Source organism: Polypterus senegalus, chromosome 6 (genome assembly GCF_016835505.1).
Source record: "Polypterus senegalus isolate Bchr_013 chromosome 6, ASM1683550v1, whole genome shotgun sequence".
NCBI lineage: Eukaryota > Metazoa > Chordata > Cladistia > Polypteriformes > Polypteridae > Polypterus > Polypterus senegalus.
The window spans coordinates 94,761,430-94,781,681 of record NC_053159.1 but is presented as its reverse complement, the minus strand read 5'-3'; the positions used below and the strand labels follow the sequence as shown (position 1 = coordinate 94,781,681).

Here is a 20,252-nt window from a genome sequence, read left to right as displayed (position 1 = left end):
GATGGCTCTGTTTCACTTTAATTTTGACCTAAAATCAGATTATCCACCCTTTCAATTTCTATATTAAACAATGTCTCACAAACAATGTTAAAGTGAAAACTTTTGTTTTGTTGCCAGTGCCACACTATTAAGAAAAGTATTACATGGCTTACAACAAAAACAAAAGCTTCCCACTATGTAGCTGGACTAATTAGTAACGGAGCACTGAAGACCAGTCACTCCAGGTTAGGCAGTGGATTTAAGATTTTCATTTAAAGGGCAAGCAGACACTTATAGGAAGTCATCTAAATGGAACAGGGAATGGGAATATCAATACAGCGTAGTCTTGCAGTCTGGAATCCCTACAGATTTTATTTTTTCTCCAGCCGTCTGGAGTTTTTTTGTTTTTTCTGTCTCCCCTGGCCATTGAACCTTACTCTTATTCGATGTTAATGTTGATTTATTTTGTTTTATAATTGTGTCTTTCATTTTTCTATTCTTTAATATGTAAAGCACTTTGAGCTACTGTTTGTATGAAAATGTGCTATATAAATAAATGTTGTTGTTGTTGAGACATGCAGTTCACAAGTATTGTCATATGAAAGTTAAAGAAGTTTGCTTACACTGAAAACAACAACTTTTATTCCCTATATCTGATCAAAATACTTGAAGGTTTCACACATGCACACACTGATGAAACCAAAGAGAATTCAGGGAAGCACACACTCTCTTTCTTTCTTCTTGTTATGTGCAGACAGAAGTTAGAGAATTTTTGTGTTGCAGATAGCCCTGCTGAAATCACTCATGAAACTGAGATGCAGTGTGCTGAGTAACTGATATTTGCTTCTGTGTAAAGCGCTGCACCAAAGTGCCATACTCAAAAGGAAAGACAGAGCAGCAAACATCATGCAGCCATGCTTGTCTAATGTTTAAGTTGTATTAGTATTAGAGAACCTAATAGTGTTTAACATGCTTTATAAGCATATGAAAGTTTAATAATGAATTTATTGTGAAACCAGTACAATAATAGTCTGGTGTCTTACACTCGTATAGAAACATACATTCAACACACAAGAAGATTGAATTTACTGCTTGAAACCGAAACTAAAAACATAAGAGCTTACTGTATTTCAGAATAAATTACCAAGCACTAAGATTATATGATGCACTCATTTGTGAAGAGCTGTATGTCTTAAAGAGTATTCCGAGTCTTACTGAGGAGACGATAAATATACCTAAAATCCATTTCTACAATTAAAAATATTAAATGGGATAAACTGAATTCATGTTTTTTTTTTAATTAGATTTTTTAAATTATTGTCCTTTAGAGATCTAGAAAGGATTAAAATGAATATATTCTCACCTGAGTTCTGAAATGTGGGAGACTAAACAGGAGAGAAAAGAGCTTGTAATCTGGGCCAAGAGACATCTTTGAAAAATAAATGCTGTGTAAGTCTTAACCTATATACTCATTTAATGAAGAGCAAGAACTTTTAAACTAGAAAGAGTTAAGTTTTACCAGATATGTATCTAACCTGAAAAATTTGCAAGTACTTTCAATTCAGTTTGATTCTTTTTCTGTATTGCACTCTTCACTGAGTGCAGGTTCAGAGCACTGAAATATACTTTAATGGAACAGTGAAGGGTTGCATAATGGTATTTTGCAACCCATACCTGTGTCCTCTTCAGGTATTTTCTTTGTTTCTATACTAAAGCAAAAACACTTTCAGACATGTGGAAAAACCAAATGTAGATATACTTTATTATACTACAATAAACGATATGCATTTTCACTTCTTCTATACCACTTAAAATAATTAGACTGACTAGGCTTGTAATGAGTGTTTACAGATTCATTATCTAATAAAGTGACCAAGCTCATGTTTTGTAAGCAAGAACCCATCCACTGTTGATATGTTTGAGTGAGTGCGCTGAAAACAGGGTAAACTCACTTAATCCATTTACAGGGTTGTAAAGAGTCAGTGCCAAAAGCCCTGGACAGGGAAAGCATTTTAAAAATATTATTACAAACAAAGAAGAAAATAGTATTGATGAATTTGTATAGTACTCAATTTGTTAGCAACCTTCTTACAAACATACTGGAACATACACAGACTCATTGTTGTCTTTATTGCACTGCCATTGCAGTTTTTCAGCTACCTACCTTGTTGTGCAAATATTTTTTGAAAAACATCTGTCAGTTCCCTCTCATTGTTTTCCAATATCTGACACACTTCTTCAAAGATTTCACTGAAATAGCTGTCAGGTGTCTACAAGCAGGAAAAGACTTCCATTAGTAGACATCCTTTTTTGTATAACATTATCTTCCACTTTCTAGCTTGACCGGATTTCTTAGTTTTTGAGGTAGAATGACATTACATTATGTAAGTCTCAAGGTGTGAGAGGGAAATTTGATCAATTTTATGTTTTTGTCTACTATTAAAATATTCAGGGTATGTTCATACAAAAGAGAAGGCTACGCTCAGTTATGGCCCTGAAGAACCTGGATATCTTTAAGTACCTCAGAAGCAACAACTTCAAGTCAGCTTTCTTGGCGTTAACAAATATGTTAACCTCCAATGTTATAGAGCTTGAAATAATAATATCCATGAAAATGAAACTCTGCAACCCATTGATGATGAAATATTTTGGCTTGGTTTAAATCCACAATAAATTCTTCTGTTTTCTTTTGATTTTCTTTTAATTCCAAGATACTTAGACTATACTATTTAATTAGTTCATTTACCCCAGTCCTGCCTTACCTTGTGATGAGAACCCAAACTTTGATGTTATTTGCAAACTTGATTATTCCTTTGAGTCTACCTTTGAAATTATGCTATTTGTGTAATGTAGTGGTGATAAAAACACTCCTGTGGAGAAACCATATTCTGAGTGATAAGCTTCACATGTATGTTATCCTTTGGCTTTTCTACCTGCTTCCCACTAGAAAGAAATGCCATGACTAATTACATAAGGACATCATAATAGTTGTCTCAAAATGTTTTCTACAATGTGTTTTCAAGCAGTCTTCTAAAGGTTTTCTCCATTACCTTTACATTTCTTTGCAGATTTTTTCAATGCAATCCAGGCTTTTACTTTATTTTTATATTTGAAGATGAGAAACACTTTGTTGCTATCTTAGTGTGTAAGGGATAATGTAAGACATATGTCTGATAAGCCTTACAAATTATATGATACTACTGATTAAAGTGTTTTCTGTTTCATTTTATTATTCTTATTGTTATGGGATACTTGTTTTGATAATTTTTGCTCCTTTTTCGAAGTGAATTTCCATCAAAAGAAATTCTTTTCTAGGTTTATTTATTTCAAAGACTCAATTTTTCTTATTAGAATTAAGCTTCTGTGAATATTAGATTTTGTAATTTTATTTTCAACCATTTCTGCCGCCATTTAATTTATCATGGTTGTTACCATTTTGTCTTCCTGTTGTGAGGGACACCTTTACACTTGATGAGTGGTGCTCATCATAACCTGAAAACGAAAATAGTGGCAGGTTAAAAGATTGCCTAATTCAACATTTTGAGTCCACAGATAAACCCCTTACATGCCTTTGTGCTAAAGATTCGAATTCTGTTTGTGTGATTCTGGTTATGGCTTTGATCTTTGAATTTTCGAATTTGATTTTTGCTCAATGTTTTGTCTTTGTTGTCTATGTACACAATGTCCTGACCTCATCTTTTCTCATGATCAGCCTCATTAAATATTCCTAACTTAACGAAAAGCAGAATACTAACATGCTATTTGAGTCTTTGTTTATAAAGCACACTCTACAATACAGAAAATGTAATGCAAGTGTATTTACTCATATAAATCCTGTCACATCCATATTCATGAAAATGACTGAGTCACAGGCTGAATATGCATATGGTACCCAGCTAATAACTACCATCCAGTAAGGAGCCAATTTAAAATAGGACAAAAGAAGCAGTAGATTCCACTAGTTGTCTCACTTAACAATTGTAAATAATCTTTTGATTGTTTATGTTTTATTTTGTCAAAACCACTAATACTGAGTAGTTGTATTGGCAAGCTGAAAGCAGGCAGTTGCTCTGATGGACTGTAGAAAGTGTATAAGGGAATGAATTCAGATTTACTAAAACTTGGTAGTGCATCATTTTGTTTTCTTTTTTGTCTTTCTGTTCAATATTGTACTTTTGTATGATGTTGGAAACAAAACGTAGGTGACATTATTCTGTATTTATTAATGTGCTACATTCTTTAAACAAAATAAAAAAGAAAGCATCTAGAGACAAGGCTCAAAACACACTTCTGTATGGACCAGGACTTCACACGTTAGTACTGGAAAAAAAAGTAACTTCCTTCCCAGATTATTATAACTAAAATGTTCTTCCAGGAAATGAAAGGGTCCTGCTTTTAAGATACACAATAACTCACCTCTTGGCTGACAGATTGCATGTACTTTGGTCTTGATTCCAAAAATGTTATATAAGCCTCGACCAAAGCAGTGGTAACAGCCTCTGCTGAGGTACTTGGGCTGATCCCATCAATAGCAGCCTGAATCAGTGGTATCAATAGAAAATATTCTGCATCAGTAAGGCTTTGCTTCATATGTTGTAGTCGATGGTAGTATGATAATACATTTTTCATGACGGTTACTGCAACTATGGGAAGAGCACAAGTTTATAGAATTGATAAAAAATAAGTAATAGGAAAAAGTCTTTACAGAAATATTTTAAACTGATTGCATCAAATAAGTGAGCTCAAATACTGTAATTACATAGAAATGTTTCAAAAACACTTTCTTTGCAGAATTAAGAATAATATTAATAATAATCAAATAAATCTGAAAAAAGAGTGACTTTTCAGAAGAGGAATAATAATATAAAATCTAGATGATATGGATTCCGATGACTTGGATTCAGCAGAGCCTGTCTGTCTGTGCTGTAGTGGCAGCACTGTCCTGGTCACAACCTTCACCATAGCTGTAGTTAATGGTTTATATGGATTCAAATGTTTATCTCTTTGTGTAAACTAGATTGATGCTGTTACATTGCTCAATTATGGAATTATGGAAGTCTTTTGGAGAGCCAGACATGACAGTTGACAGCTTAGACCCCTGCTTTAAATATACAGCTCCCCTTACAAAGTTTTTTTTTTTGTTTTTCTACATCATGTATCATTAGTAAATTGGCACTATTGAAGCCTGATTACAATAAGCAGCTATTCCTACATCTTTTTAAAGTTTGAATCAGGTGGTCAAGTTATTGATCAATATGTGGCTAGCCCTTTTAGTGAGCTACTGTTTCAAAACAAATTTCTTCCACTCATGTACTTTCTTTCTTTATTATAATTGGTGTTTTTTGAGGTTAAAGTGTCTGAAATATTTAAATCAGCATTGCTAATTGAGACTGATTGAGAAATAGAAATAAACAGGAGATATTTCTATCCATCCATATTAAAGGACTACAGACACTGGCCAATTGGATATGTGCCAAACCAAATTACAAAGAGAAAATGTATGATGATTTTTTTAAATATGCTGATCAACATGCTGTTCTTTTGTCTCTCATAAGAACTCAAAAAAGAATATAGAAAATACAAAACATTTTCCTTAGATTCATTTACAGCAGTAAGCCTGTGCTATGGTGAATATGGATGAATGTGAACAAAGTCAAATGCCTTACAGGCCTAATGTTGAATGAGAAAAGTGAATAAGTAGTATTGTAAACTAACCAAGTGTGAAAAAACTACCTTTGTTATTTCGTTGACCAACCAACATATTTTGTAAATTCTGAACTATATTTTAAACAGTCTTGGTGGATTAATACTTTTATTACTAGTATACTTACGTTGGATATCATTTAGAGGCCGCAACGTTTCTTCAGAGGTAAGCAAAGCCTTGCACTTTGTGGCAATATCCCGTTCAATAACAGACTTGGCTTTGTTTGCTGACACTCTTGTTAAGTATTCCATTCGTGCTATGAACAAATTTTACGGAATCTATGTTAAATTCATTTTGCATAGCATAAGTATTTGTAGTGGCAAACATTAATTATGATAATAACTACAGAAAACAGAATATCAGATGAGAATTTCTTCTCAAGTCAATCCAAAACACAAAGTAGCTCATAACTGCTATAATGGTTGTGGTAACCAGGCAGCAAGTTACTATTTGACCTCTTCTGACTAGATGATCACTATTATAAATGGTGGCACTGCAGATGGTCTACTGACGGCATTTATCAACTGCAAGGTCAACAGACTCATTGATTATAGGCTGCCTTTTTCTCCAGACAAGCAGACATATGCATTAAAGTTAGCCTTTTTGGCCTAAGGTGAATATATACTAAAAAACTGGTAGACATAATTAGGCCGTGTTTTGGTAAATTGATTTGAATACAAACCTAATAACTATGTAATTTAAGCCTATTTGTGTTCTCCTTACAGGGTGTGTTAATATTTTTGTTTAAAATCGATGTGAACAAATCAAACTGTTTAGGCTTAATAGCAGGTAGGGGGCCTAAACTGGGCCAACTGATCAGCAAACATGGGCAACTGAAAATGTTAAGTGACCACACACAATCTCTGACTGTAGCATTTAGAATAGCGAGTTGACATTGGAAAAACAATTAAAATACATTGGCAATATAAAAGCTTCACAAAGAAGGGTAAAGGTTCCAAAAATTAATCTAGAGCATAAAACTTCCAATCCTTTCCCCTCAGGCATTTAAAGTGTAGATTAAAGAATACATTTTCTAAATAAAATATTTACAAAAAATGAACAGTAGACCCACTATTAGTGTATGCTCTATAACATTACTTGTAATGTAATGTAATTAATTCCTTTGTATTGTTTCAAAAAAAGCTGACAGAATTATATAGTAAAACCATTGCATGCTTTATTTCTCACTCAGTTGTTTACATCTCTTACATGAGTACATTCTTATGCAAATGCATTGATCAGCAGCTGTGTTTATGATGTGCATGTGAAAAATTCCAAGAATTGTTTGTTTTGGAATATGAGTTTTAAACTTACCCCTTTAGAAAGGGAGGTAATGTGAGACATGAGACATGGAGCATGAAAGTCACATAGGACTGAGATGAAATTGTTCAGTTAGATGTGTAAGGATTATGTGAGGGTGAAGAGGATGACTGAAAAGTTAAGAAGATAGAATAACTTTGATGAAATACATAGTGTGGTGAGGAGAAATAGGCTATGGGCTGATCATGTGCAGAAGAATTAGGTGAACGAGTGGGTGAAAAGGTGTGCTCTAGCAGAGGTGGGAGAATATAAGCGGTAATGAATGAAATGTAACAGAGAAAAGGTCTCAAGACCATAGATGGGGGAAGATGAAACAGGATGGACAACCAGGCTTAACTGTCATAATGTAGGTAATGGCTTTTAAACCAGGTGTTGTTGTTTCTATTTGATATAGGCTTCTGCTTCACTAATGTATGAAATTTCTTGAGCTAAACTATTAATACTGCTGTTGTGCTGTTAGTAAGATAAGTCAACAGATTAATTTCATTACAGTAATAAACTGTCCACAGCCTGCTTTGTTCAAAAAGTTAAGTGCCAAATTAAAAAGCAACACACATAGTAAAACTGCACAACATAAAAGTGACATTATATTACATCTTACTTTTTGTGTTTGTCAAAAACAGTTTCCAGACAGTCCTTCGGATTTCTGATGGAAGAGGGTGGTTGAACATGATATGCAACTTATTTTTCATATCAGGCCACTTTTGCAGAAGATAAATCTAGAAGTGAAAGAAAAAGAAAAATACAGCAGGACAACACAGTTTTACTAAAGCAGTATTTAGATAGTGAAGTAGATTCCACAGAGGTTCATAAATTTATGATGTATTAAGTAAAATTGTTGTACTAGGCAATCAAATACCAGACAAACCAGTCCAACTTAGAAAACAATAGAGCTTATATCACAAATTAAAATTGATTGTTTGGCAGTTTGGAGATTTATTAAATTAGTGAATTAGATACAAATTTCATACTTTACAAGTTTAGCTATACTTTCATGAATGAGAAAGAAAAAAAGAAAATGTTTTATTTTAGATTTAGACAAATTAACAAAATTCACAATCTCTGCGAATGAGAAAACAATCAAAATAAAGGTCTTTGGTTTTCCCTTAAAATCCAAGCAGAAGAAATCTCATTTAATCTTTTTTCAGTTTTCTCTAATACTAACTTGTAAAATATGCAATTAAATGAAAAGGGACAATCCCTGGAAGCAATCAAACTTTATTATGAAATCTACAAGCCACTGTTATAAAACTCATTCAGTCATGTTTTACAGCATCAAAAGGTATTCTGAACTGAGTAGTCTGTGTATCCTTCTATCTGTGAGAAGCTTTGGAGGCTAATGTTGGCTAACAGTACACAGAGTAACACGACAGGCACTTCAGACTAAGAGATATTATGAGCATATTACCAATACGTTTGTAGCTGTTTAGCCTAATAACCTATAGTAAAGGCTTAACTACAGTTTCCTGAGCCCAAAAGTAACACTACAATATAACAATATAAATTTCCCAACAAATAGATTAAATGAAATCCGTACATCAGCTTGACAAATGAGATGTAAAGGTTTAACAACAGCACTTTTAATTATGTAGATCATGATACTGTCCATGAACAAATACACTTAGGGAAATTATAGCTGCAAAATTCTCTATATCATTAAAGAACAATCTCTGTTTGTTTCTTAGTTATTTAGACATAAACCTGAAAATGGATACACTGGTACTTCTCACCATAAGTCAGGTTTTTAATATTTACATTTTTGCCTTGCCTCCACAGTTATCCACAACTCATAGTTTGAGTGAGTGGCAAGAAATACAACAAACAGAAAGTCAGCATCATGCAAGTGGTATGATGGTTTGCATGTTTCTCTTGCAATCAAAAAAACTCAACTCAATTCCCACCCATTACACTTGCTTTCTTTTGTGCATTCCCCTCACTATTTTTGTCATTGCCTCAAGACTTTATAGGTTGTATTACCTCAGTAGTTTCTCTTCTAACCTGTAGAAGACACTTTGGTATAACCTGATTTTCCTTTACTTTTACCTTTCCGCCTTTTCACGTTTTGAACAGGGTAATGTTCTGTATCTCAGTGAGTATTAATAAAATGATCAATTTATGTATATTAATGAATGAAAGACAAAAATAATCACCTTACCATTCCTTCCCTGACGTGGGTTTGAAAGTAGACAGAATTAGAAGAGATGCCACTGCTGCCCTCTTCTAACTGTTTGCCAACATATGCACAGAGCTGACTCTCTAGGCTGGAGCGGATGAGACTCATCATTTCTTTATAAGCATTGCCTAGAAAAGTATTTTGAATATTTAATTTAAAATATAACAAACAAACTGGCATACGGTTTTCACCAACTTGTCTTAATACAAACTCAACCTTAACAATTTGAAACCAAAAGAAACTATAACTTTTACTATTTTATGCTAATATAGCTGATTTTATTTTTTTATATAAAATGTTCTTTGGTACCTACTAATGTCAACACAGTTCCACACAACACATATTTCATATAGACATAAACATTAAAAAAAACATTTTTACAAAATAATTTGTGACAAATTCAGAATCAAACAATTAAGTAAATTAAACCTTACATAAAAATACATATGAAGTTAGCAATAAAGTGAAATGATAATCACACACACATACTGTATCTAAAATGAATAAACCTTTGGATACAGTTGCTGTTTTATCAATGTTGAGTCTTGGAAATCTTGGTAGAAAACTGTTTTGTCTTATATTTGCCAAAGATATTTGGTTGGTTTACAGTTTTTCTTTCCAAGTCTTGTATTTGTAAGCATCGTCATGTATTATATATCACTTTTATCTTTTCCATGTACCCCTTCTGGAGTAAATTGTGCGTACAGTAATTTACAACTTACTGCATATGAATTAGCAGCTATTAGTAACATTATTGAAGTTTGCAAATCATTAACTCCACTTTTAGTAAATGTGTTAGTGATGATGTGTTCATATTATCTTGATATTTGTATGCTTATCCAATGAATGTAAAGGAAATTATAGGCAAGGCATCATTATCTAATAGTAGAAAGTTCTAATTTATTTACTTTTAACAGGCAGTTGGAATTAAAGCACTATATTCTGTAGTGTTTAAAATATAAAAAATTGTAACTAAAAAGGACAGGAAGATCCTAGAGATTGGAATCACTTCTGATGTGCTCGCAAGTTGAGTTCTAGACTCTCTAATTTTGGTGGAGGGCAAATATGGTAGAAAAGAACTCAACTGCATTTTTTTTGTATGTACTTCTATTATTATAAAGAGAATGGTGTAGTTATTTGTTGATATGGTGTATTTTTTTTTGGTAATTGGAGTCATGGCTTTTTAAAGTTATGGAGCTTTTTCATATTCAAATCCACCAGTCTATTTTCTTAATCCAACTAATCTGAAAAAGGGTCATGCTGGCAGGTGTTTTTGTTTGTTATTTTACGATTTTAATTTAATAATTACACAGCATGAAATAATACCATATCCTACAGATTTCCATATTGTATTAAAATTTAATTCTTTGCATTTATATAGCGCTTTTCTCACTACTCAAAGCACTTAGCAATTGCAGGTTAAGGGCCTTGCTCAAGGGCCCAACAGAGCAGAGTCCCTATTGGCATTTACGGGATTTGAACTGGCAACCTTCCGATTGCCAGTGCAGATCTCTAGCCACCACTCCACCTTTACAATCCTCCAAAAACTTAAAAAGTGCATTTCACCACATACTGAAAATTTACCTCTTCGAATGGTTTTTGCAGCTCTCTCCAAAAAGAGTGTTTTTTCTGCTTCTGTGAGATCAGTGAAGAGATTGACATGACTTTCATTCAGTTGCTGTTGGACAGCTTCGAATAGCTCAGCTGTAAATACTTTCCATTCCTAGTGATCGAAGATATAAAATCAAATAAAATGTTTTTATGTTTCAGTTGTACCTATATTTTATCACCCTATGAATTTAAGATGCACAACTAATTAAGCTATATTAATTTTTTTTAACACTGAGTCTTATAAAAATGTCTTTTACAATGCAACCTATATTCCTTTACAATATGAATCCAGCATTTTATTGCCTTCACATGTTAGTGAATACAGAAAATAAACAGAACAAATATTAAAACAGGAAAAGGTACAGCAGATGGAGAAAAGTATCTTTCACCTCATAATTTCTCCTTTAGAATGCAATAAAAAACATGATTTTGAGACTGATTCTGATGGTTGGGCCAGATAAAGCTTCAGAGGCTGACATTGTTGGAGAATTTCCTGTAGTTACCCCTACAAAACTGAAAATCACTTTGATTAAAATAATTATGTTTTTGTATAGAATGATATTCAACTTAAAAAATGTTAGATTTACACTTTGTGATGTGAGTTCAGGAAAAAGGCATGTCATTTAAGACATTTGGAATTATTCTAAAAATCTAATGGAGTAATTTTAATCATAATCAATACACTTCTAGGATTTTTCAGTACTAAGAATGGTACCAATTTTAATTTGGATTGAGTAATTAATTTTGGGATTATCATGTCCACATACTTGCATACCCACACAATGATACAGGTATCATTCTGAAAGTGGTCAAATCAGGGTCAAGGATATCTAAATGTGCATATCCTGAAATGTTAAATTGACATTTCTACCATGTCTGAATATTAGCTCTGCTACCCATCTAAGATGGCTTGGAATCTAATAAATAATCAATGTTGACCTCAGCGTTAACATTTGTGGTATACCATGCAATGCATATATATGTCTATGTTATATGCCATTTGGTATAGGATTCGTAACAGCAGTGTTTTAATGTTTGTGATGCGGAATCTATTGAAATGACAAATGTAAAGCATTTTATTACTACAAATGTTTGTTTTGTGTGATTTTTTGGAATGACAAAGACATAGCAATTGGATGGACACACACACAGACACATGGACACTTAGGATTTTATTAAGGTGGATCTATATACGCATATATACAGTATAATATAAATATAAATATTGTAAAAAAAAATCTTGGAAGGAAACGAGACGTGATTTTCTCAGAGACACTTTAACGTCCCGCGAGACAAGGCAGTGAGACAAACAGACAGCTGCTGTACAGGCTTTTAAATGTTGGAAGTGCTGTGCAACATGCAGATCACGCAGCACGGCACCAGCAGCAGCAGTAGCAGCAAGCCAACAGCTGATAGAGCAAAGAGAAGGTAAAAAAAAAATGTATTACGTGTTTAAGAGGGGGTTTCGGAGGAGCGACCACATCTTCTTAGCATGTGTTCAGCCCCCCTCTTCACAATGCGAGTGGCAGAGATGTAAAGCCCCCTAGTATATATAGATATATAGATATATATACTTATATACACACAAATATATATATATATATGTATGTATGGCGGATGGCTGGGGCCCTTACCCAAGCCAGGACACCCTGACAATGGAAGGAAAAGGGAAGAGAGCTTTTTTAGGACATTCTCTTCCTCTGTAGGTTGATCAATGTCATTTCCATCAAATGATGTGGCATCCTTTTGTTCCTAACACATTACCTAGTCCATATCAGTAAAGATATTCAGCAGGATTGTGTTTTCAAAGTTTTCCTTTAATTTTTTTCAGCAGTTTATATATATATACATACATATATGTAGGGATTAATAATAAAAAAGACAGCCAAAGCAATGAAGCCAATGTATGCTTAATAAATGCCGTATGACTCTGAGCTATCTGCAGACACCAGCATTTACTGTATACTTCACTTCACCTCAAACTGGAGTGTTTACTTTAGTGACATTAGTTTGTTTCATTTTCAGGTTCTCTGTGACCCAGACAGTACACCAGGAGGAAACTGGGTGAATGAGGAATTATTCCAAACAGTTGACAAAAATAAGACAACTCAATAAGATGTTGCCTCAATTCTATGTGCATTTTCTACAAAATTGGCTGTCATGTACATTCAAAATTCTGAAAAAAGCATTACAAATTATATACAGTACTTAGAGCTCTGATTAGCTCACAGGCTCTCATATCAATTTAACATACTGTGTCCTGGATCTCCCACAGGGTCTCTGCCCATTGGGACATGCCTGAAGCAGACTCCAAGGGGTGCCAGTCGGGGACATCTTTTTGACATGTCCAAACCACCTCAGCGGGCTCCTCTCCACCTGGAGGAGCTATCACTCTACATTGAGGCACTCCCTTACATGGAGTATCAGCCCAGTAGCCTTGGAAAAAACAAAAAAAGTAATTCACTTATATCACTTAAAAGGGTTGCATTCGTCAGCAAGTGCATGGTGGTCAATGCTATAGAATGCCATTTACCCCATAGTTTCTTCCTCTCTTGTCCTGAATGCTGCTGGGAAGAGATTCAACTCCTTGTGACACAGTATTGTAATAAGTAGCTTTAGGAAATTAATGGATACATTTTCTTCTTTGGTCGTGTATTAAAGATAATACAGTAAGTATATATTTATTTTTGGAGCAGTTTTTAGAAGTAGTCCTACATAATTGTGCCCAATGAATTAGAGTAATTAAAGCAGTTAACTAAATCAGAGCAAGAACAGAACACAAATCTGGAAACAAATGTATTGTGGAAACAACACATGCTTCTTTGCTTGTCTGTTTTTGGTATAATTCATCTGAATGTGGAAATATTGTAAACAATTGATAATCCATGCATTTTGATGATTAAATCACCTCCTTCTGAATTTACAGCATTTCTAATTATGAATATTAAACAATCAATGAGTTATCAATATACATTGTATTAAAAAGAATGTTCATTTAAAGACAATGTAATTCTGATGATATTTGCAAGACAGTTCATGCACCTCTGACAAAATGTTTTTCAGAAAATAGTATGTTACATTTGTAACTATAAAATGTTTTATGGTATCTGGAAGAATAATAATTCATTCCTTAGTCTGAGATTCTGAAATATTACTTGCACTTACTGTATACATCTTCATAATGAAATTCGCAGAAAACATGGCCTAGGTAATGATTGATTTATATACAGAATCCCTAATTTTCACCTTAACTTATTTATCTTTAATAGAGACAAAAATGAATGAGATACAGTTAAAACTGGAAATTACTTTAAGTCCTGGGTCTACTCAGTATTAATGCTAAAGTGACAAACTAGCTTCAGTTTTACAAAGCTGAACCATTAACCTAAAAACAACGTTATTAGGAGCAAGTGAGGGAAAGAGAAAATAAAATGACACAGCAGCAGGTCAATAGTGCTCATGTTTACATACACTTGTCACTAAAGTGACTAAAGTTGCCTTTGATTTTTATGCTGTGCTTCTTACCAGAAAGATAAGATACCTCGTCAGAAACAGTTCTGCAAGGAGCGTCTATAAAGCATACTACTGATTTTACGTCAAAGTCGGCCTTGAGGAACACATGTATCAAATGGTTTTCATTCCTGCCTGTGAGTTTATTCCTGTTCTTGGTCTTTAGTATTTGTAAGAAGTGTGTGCTAAGGATCCATGTACAGTATTTTGAAGATAATATCATAACATTTTCAAATCATTTTAATCAAAGTCAGGGTCATTGGGGGGAAAAGGCAAGTAAAGAGCACTGAACAGGATACTGATCCGGGAGCCATTCATATACCACCGAAATACACATGTATCTCTTTGGGGATGAGGCAAAAAGCCTCCACTCACACATAAGCCGAAAGTGCAAAATTCACACTAGATGGGTGGATTGGAAACCAGCACCAACCATTGCCTTTTCCATTGTCCCTAGCTAACCCGAACAAACATAAGGGCCCGGTACCTGCGAGTTTTCCACACTCTCTTTCGACGTGATAATCCAGAACAGTGCGCCGCCGCCGGTCTCCATTGCTGACGTTTGGTAGCAGTACTTGCGCTGTAGTGCCACCAGACGCCGTTGCCATGGAGAGGAGGCCACGTGCCCTATTCGCCGATTTACATTCCACGGTCCTCAAGTGGGAGTATAGTGTAGCGAGACAGTTGGCCCTGGAGCTCCGCGCAACTGTCGTCTATTGTTAAGCTAAAACGCTCCAGTTTCACATTTATTCTTTATATATAGTGCTAAACCATTAAGGTAAAATATATTATTGGATCGCAAATGACTTTTGGGTCGCGGGTGGCTGTTGTTTCAGGGCGGTAGTGTGTCGCTGTGAGTCGCGAGTATTTCGCTAGTTCGTTATCGATCGTCCCAGATTATTGCTTAATAAACGTCCCATATCAACTGTTAGATTAACGATCTTTTCACCAAGGGAAACTTTACCAATAAACACCTCCCCACCTTCTCAGACATTAGCCTTCGTTTCACCAACGGATTCAATACCAAACCCCCCATTTGATTTGCGAATACACTTGAAAGAAAAAACTGGGTCGTGATACCATATAGATTGTGAAACACTACTGTAGTAAATAGATAATACTGTCACATCAAACTAATGCCTTTCACATCTATCTATCTATCTATCTATCTATCTATCTATCTATCTATCTATCTATCTATCTATCTATCTATCTATCTATCTATCTGATTTGTTTTTGCGTTTCCTGATTTGCCTTTGCATGATTTAATTTATTTTTAGACATTGCTCTTCAGGGCCACTGTTGGGCAATCCTCTGCTTAAGGGAACTGGGGAAATGCTTGCCTGTTCAAACCTTAGGATTTATAAAGTAGCTTTTAACAATAAAGAAGTTGTAGTTGTTGAGGCTTTCCCTTCCCAAGACCACTCCAATGAACTCAGAGATTTACATTTAAAAATGGATTCTGCACCAATGCAGTACAAACTTAGATTTCTATAGAACTTAAAATTTAACACCTTTACCTTTTAAACAACTTGCATGATTCATTAGGTTTAGCAGCTCCTCTTATTATTTAAGGTAAAGTTTGACTCAGAGATTTAACCCATGTTTATGAATGCAGATGCTGTACGTAGATAATGTACACAGACAGATATGAGTCAGTAGATAGATAGATAGATAGATAGATAGATAGATAGATAGATAGATAGATAGATAGATAGATAGATAGATAGATAGATAGATGTGAAAGGCATTTAAGTACTTGCACTTTATTGATGAGTAGACGTCGTCTCTGAGATCTAATGGGAAGAGGTGCTGTCCAACTGTTCAAATTATCTTTATCTAGCTCCTGCTCTATTATTTCTAAGAACAGCATGTCCTCTATAGACATTTCCAAATGGTTGTCATCATTTGTTCTTTGAAGTTCAGTGCAGATGATCCTGGTTACTGGAAGGGTATGCAAAGGAACAGGGTAAATGGCTGCTGTACTGCTGTTCTATTATAAATAAATTATCATGTCATGGTTGGAAAAGGGAATGATGTCCTCTCACTTATGAATTTGTAAACATGTTGTTAAATGACACATGGGTTTCAAGATTGCAATAACACCTCCCACTATAATCCAGGAGAACAACCCCAAGAATTTCCAGTGTCATTTGTAACTTTGGAAGGACTGCATTGAAAGTAGTTCACAACAAAAGCTTAAAGGTCTCATCCAGTCATTAATCAAGCACAACTGAAGCCAAGAAGATTACAGCTGACAAGACTACAACTGGCGGGAAGGACTGAAATACTGAAGATATTATACTTAAAATTTGGAAGAGCATGTATATTAATGTTGTCATATCCTTACTGCCCATCCAAGAAAAACATGGCAAAGAATGTTGCCAAATCGAGATCAATACCGTGATCTCTGATCTAATGTTAATTGATCTAGCAATTCGATGAGCTTCTCAAACTTGTCAAATTTGTCAAATAGGTTGAAAACCACTGCTGTAATGTACAGCTTTGTGGGTAAATGTGGTAGTCCCCCACACATAACACAAAGTTAAACAACTGAGTGTAGTCAAGCCCTGAGAGAATAAATCTGCTATTTTTAATTGTACTTACTAAACTGATTTATTGCAGTCCTGCTGCTCTTTCTTTAATAATACAATTCCTTTCCATTTTGGCCTCCTTGCTCATTTTGTTGTGAAATAGAGTCACAAGCATGGCAAAAGGGTATGCGAGGCCACCAACAGACCCATAAATTCACCCAGGACCTTCACTGACTAGCCCAGAAGTGGCTCACCTAAACTCAGCCAGGACCTACAAGAAAAAAAAAATCATCTGCAAAATAACATGAATCTCCCTAGCCCTTTTCCAAACCCACTTGACATCACACTTCCTGCAGATTACACTGTTTTGAAGGATGAATGTATGTGCAGCAGAATAATAATCAACACTATGTAATATCAAAATTCAAATTTGTTTATTTTTTCCAGCCCACTCAGCTAAAATTGTTTACAAAGAATTAGTGAGTTTTAGGAATTATAAATCTTTCTATCAAAATTATGCATGAAACAATTGTATCCCTTATTCTTAGTTTCTTTGATAAAAGACCATTGAGCTTTGGGAAAATCATAATAATATATTTTTTATAAAGAATTCAAGTCATTTTCTAAGAGAAACATACAATACTGAAGCCTAGCATTTTGTACTATGTCAACAGTAAGCTAGTCATTTCATTTGTATTACAGTAAGTTGTTCATTTACTTCATATTTTTTATTTTCTGGAAGTGTAGCAACATATTTGCATTTTCTTTGAATATCCCATAGACATATTCTGTATTCTGTAATTTAAAATGATTTACATAACCAATGTCTATCCTGCATTTCTCTATCGTACATTGCTTTTCAGTTCAAATATCTAAACTGATCCTACACAATTAGTAGCTGGAATTTTAAAATGATCACCCAGTCCATAAATCATTAATATACTATATATTTCTGTTTTGCGATATGTATGCTGTTATGATAACTGTGTTAATCTGTTTCAGAAGAAAAAAAATAGAAATGGCTTGCATTTATTACTGCTCGTATTTATTAAAGCTAAACAATACAACTTGAAAGAAGATAAAGATACACTGAAAGCATCTTTTGTAATTATGGGATGTTCCAAAAATAGCAATGGATTAAAACAGAAACTTTTTTTGTTATTGCATTTTTCCAATAGGAAAATTAGATAATATTAACAAGGATCTTGTATTTTATTTTGTGCTTTACTGTTAATTTTCCCTTTTTTCACCTCATACCTGATTTAACTTTTCCTCTTAAGTTTTTTCAGCATCTCTCCTTGCTGTTTCTTCTGTCTGAGGCTTAACCTCTGGATTTCTTTTTCTTCTCTGAAACCAGAAAAATCAAAGATTTAAGAATGGTATTATATAAATAAAAAGGTAATCATTATTGTTGTTATTTGTAACCCTAGAGATGTTATAAAGTTGTACTTTGTAAATATATTAGCTCAACAAAAGAGAACAGGATGTTTTTTTCTGACTTCAAGTTTCAACATTATGAAGTTGAACTGCTATAATGATTCTTTGACACTAGATGGCGGTAAACCCCCACATTATTCAGGCATGTTTGTGTCATTCCTCCAATCAAACAAAAATTACTGTGCAGTTGTAAAAGTACAAAGTGTATAAATGTACAGTATAGAGCTATGGTAAGATAGCAATTTTACTTTTTCATTGTTTGTTAATCTATTTTAATTTCAACGTCTTTTCATATAAAATGAAACCAGCCATTTAAATAGTACTGTATATGCGCTTTTCTAGAATCCAGAAACACTGAAGCAAAACCCTAAACTACTTTTCAGTGTTTTCTGTTCTGCTCCAGCTATGATTTTATCAGTTAATACGGTTGTTCATTTATTGTAAAGCATAAAATATATAGCATACTGCATATTTGTAGGTCAAAACAACCCACTTAATTCAATTCAGGATTGTGAAAGGCCTAACTAAGAAGCAGCATGTGTAAGGCAGGTATCAGTCCTAGAATATTACAGAGCACAGTTACCCATGCATCTAAATTTATACTCACCCAGAGCACAGAGAACAGTCATACATGCATCTAAACTTACACTCACACAGAGCCAAATTACAACCACCATTACTAGACACACCTTTGGCCTGTGGGTAGGAAGCCAGAACATTTTGAAAGAAACCCTTACAGACTCTGTGAGAAGATTTAAACATCACAACGACTTCCAGTCTTTATATGCTTACTTTAACCTTCTCAGTTTATCTTTATTTTTCTACTTACAGCTCTAGAAGTGCTCAGGACATGTTGCTTCTCACTCTTCTCTTCCAAACCTCTTTACTTGCTTTTTCATTCCTTTTCACCTCAGAAGAAAATTGTTTCCACCCTTTACTCTGTACTCTGCAGATCATCCTACAGACTTCTCCATCTCTCTCCACTGGCTTCCCCTCTCTCTTAGCACAATATATTTAGGAATGTTTGATTTTGCTCAAGGAATCCCAAATATCAGTTCACACAACTAAAAATACTTCATAGACTTTTCCTCACTCCTCTGAACGTTTTTTAATTGGTATGTTCTCTGATTCAGTTTGCTTGGTTGGCCTAGCATTTTTTTATATACATGTTCAGGAATTGCCCCCTTGTTTTTTTTCTTTGGGCACAATTCTGTCACTTTCTCTGTTCACTTTTTTTCTATGACTGTGCCCTAAACCCTTCTATTACTGGACCTCTCTACACTCACTCTCACCTCTCACCAGTGCCAATTTAGCAGCCAAATTAAGCCTTGCCTCTTGATAAAAAATGCCAAAGTTTGTCAGCTGCCGTTCCTCATTTTTTAATTTAATCCCTCTTGAACTGTCTTCATGCCGAATGAATCATGCTTCAATTAAATCCACCGAGAACTGGTCTGCCTGTCATTTGGAACCTGGTTGTCTGGGTTCTGTTTGCATTTTTCTTTACATTCTTCTAGCCTGCATGGATGATGGGGTTAGTTTCCTACTGTTATTTATTTCTTTTTTGTGTGTTTTCTTTTGCTTGTGTCCCTAGGCCCTTATTGATGGCATTGGTAGGTGGTTTGAGGGCCATTGGGTTAGACTAGCCCCTTATTTTTTGTTTTAGGTTTCTTGTGTTCACATTTTATTTTAATAACAATATTAATCACAGAACTAACTTTGTATGAAATGCCAGAATATTGTAGGGCACCCTCACCTACACACTATGAGCCTTGAGTACAAAGCCAATTTACAGTTGGAAGTTCATGCATCCTGCATTTTCTTGGTGTGTGGAAGGAAAACTCACACAGACACAGACACAGACACAGAGAGAGGGTGAACTCCTCACAGAAACAGTTAACCAGGCAGGAATGCAAACCCAGTCTCATGGAGCTGTGTAGGAGCAGTGCTAACCTCTGCACTACCATGTGGGCATCATTTAATCATT

The 20,252-nt window shown here is 34.4% G+C and overlaps 1 protein-coding gene across 1 annotated transcript in view; it reads right to left on the bottom strand.

Annotated features, from left to right (window-relative positions):
* The window catches only part of LOC120531285, a 45,035-nt gene extending 30,179 nt beyond the window's left edge, over window positions 1-14,856 (bottom strand). The window contains exons 1-7 of the mRNA XM_039756550.1: window positions 14,785-14,856; window positions 10,761-10,899; window positions 9,159-9,304; window positions 7,605-7,722; window positions 5,811-5,939; window positions 4,396-4,622; window positions 2,144-2,249 (exon numbers count right to left, since the gene is read on the bottom strand). Coding sequence (XP_039612484.1) covers window positions 2,144-2,249; window positions 4,396-4,622; window positions 5,811-5,939; window positions 7,605-7,722; window positions 9,159-9,304; window positions 10,761-10,899; window positions 14,785-14,850 — 931 coding nt within the window. The 5' untranslated portion in view covers window positions 14,851-14,856. The remainder of the gene's footprint in view (window positions 1-2,143; window positions 2,250-4,395; window positions 4,623-5,810; window positions 5,940-7,604; window positions 7,723-9,158; window positions 9,305-10,760; window positions 10,900-14,784) is intronic.
* Between the last annotated feature and the right edge of the window lie 5,396 nt (window positions 14,857-20,252).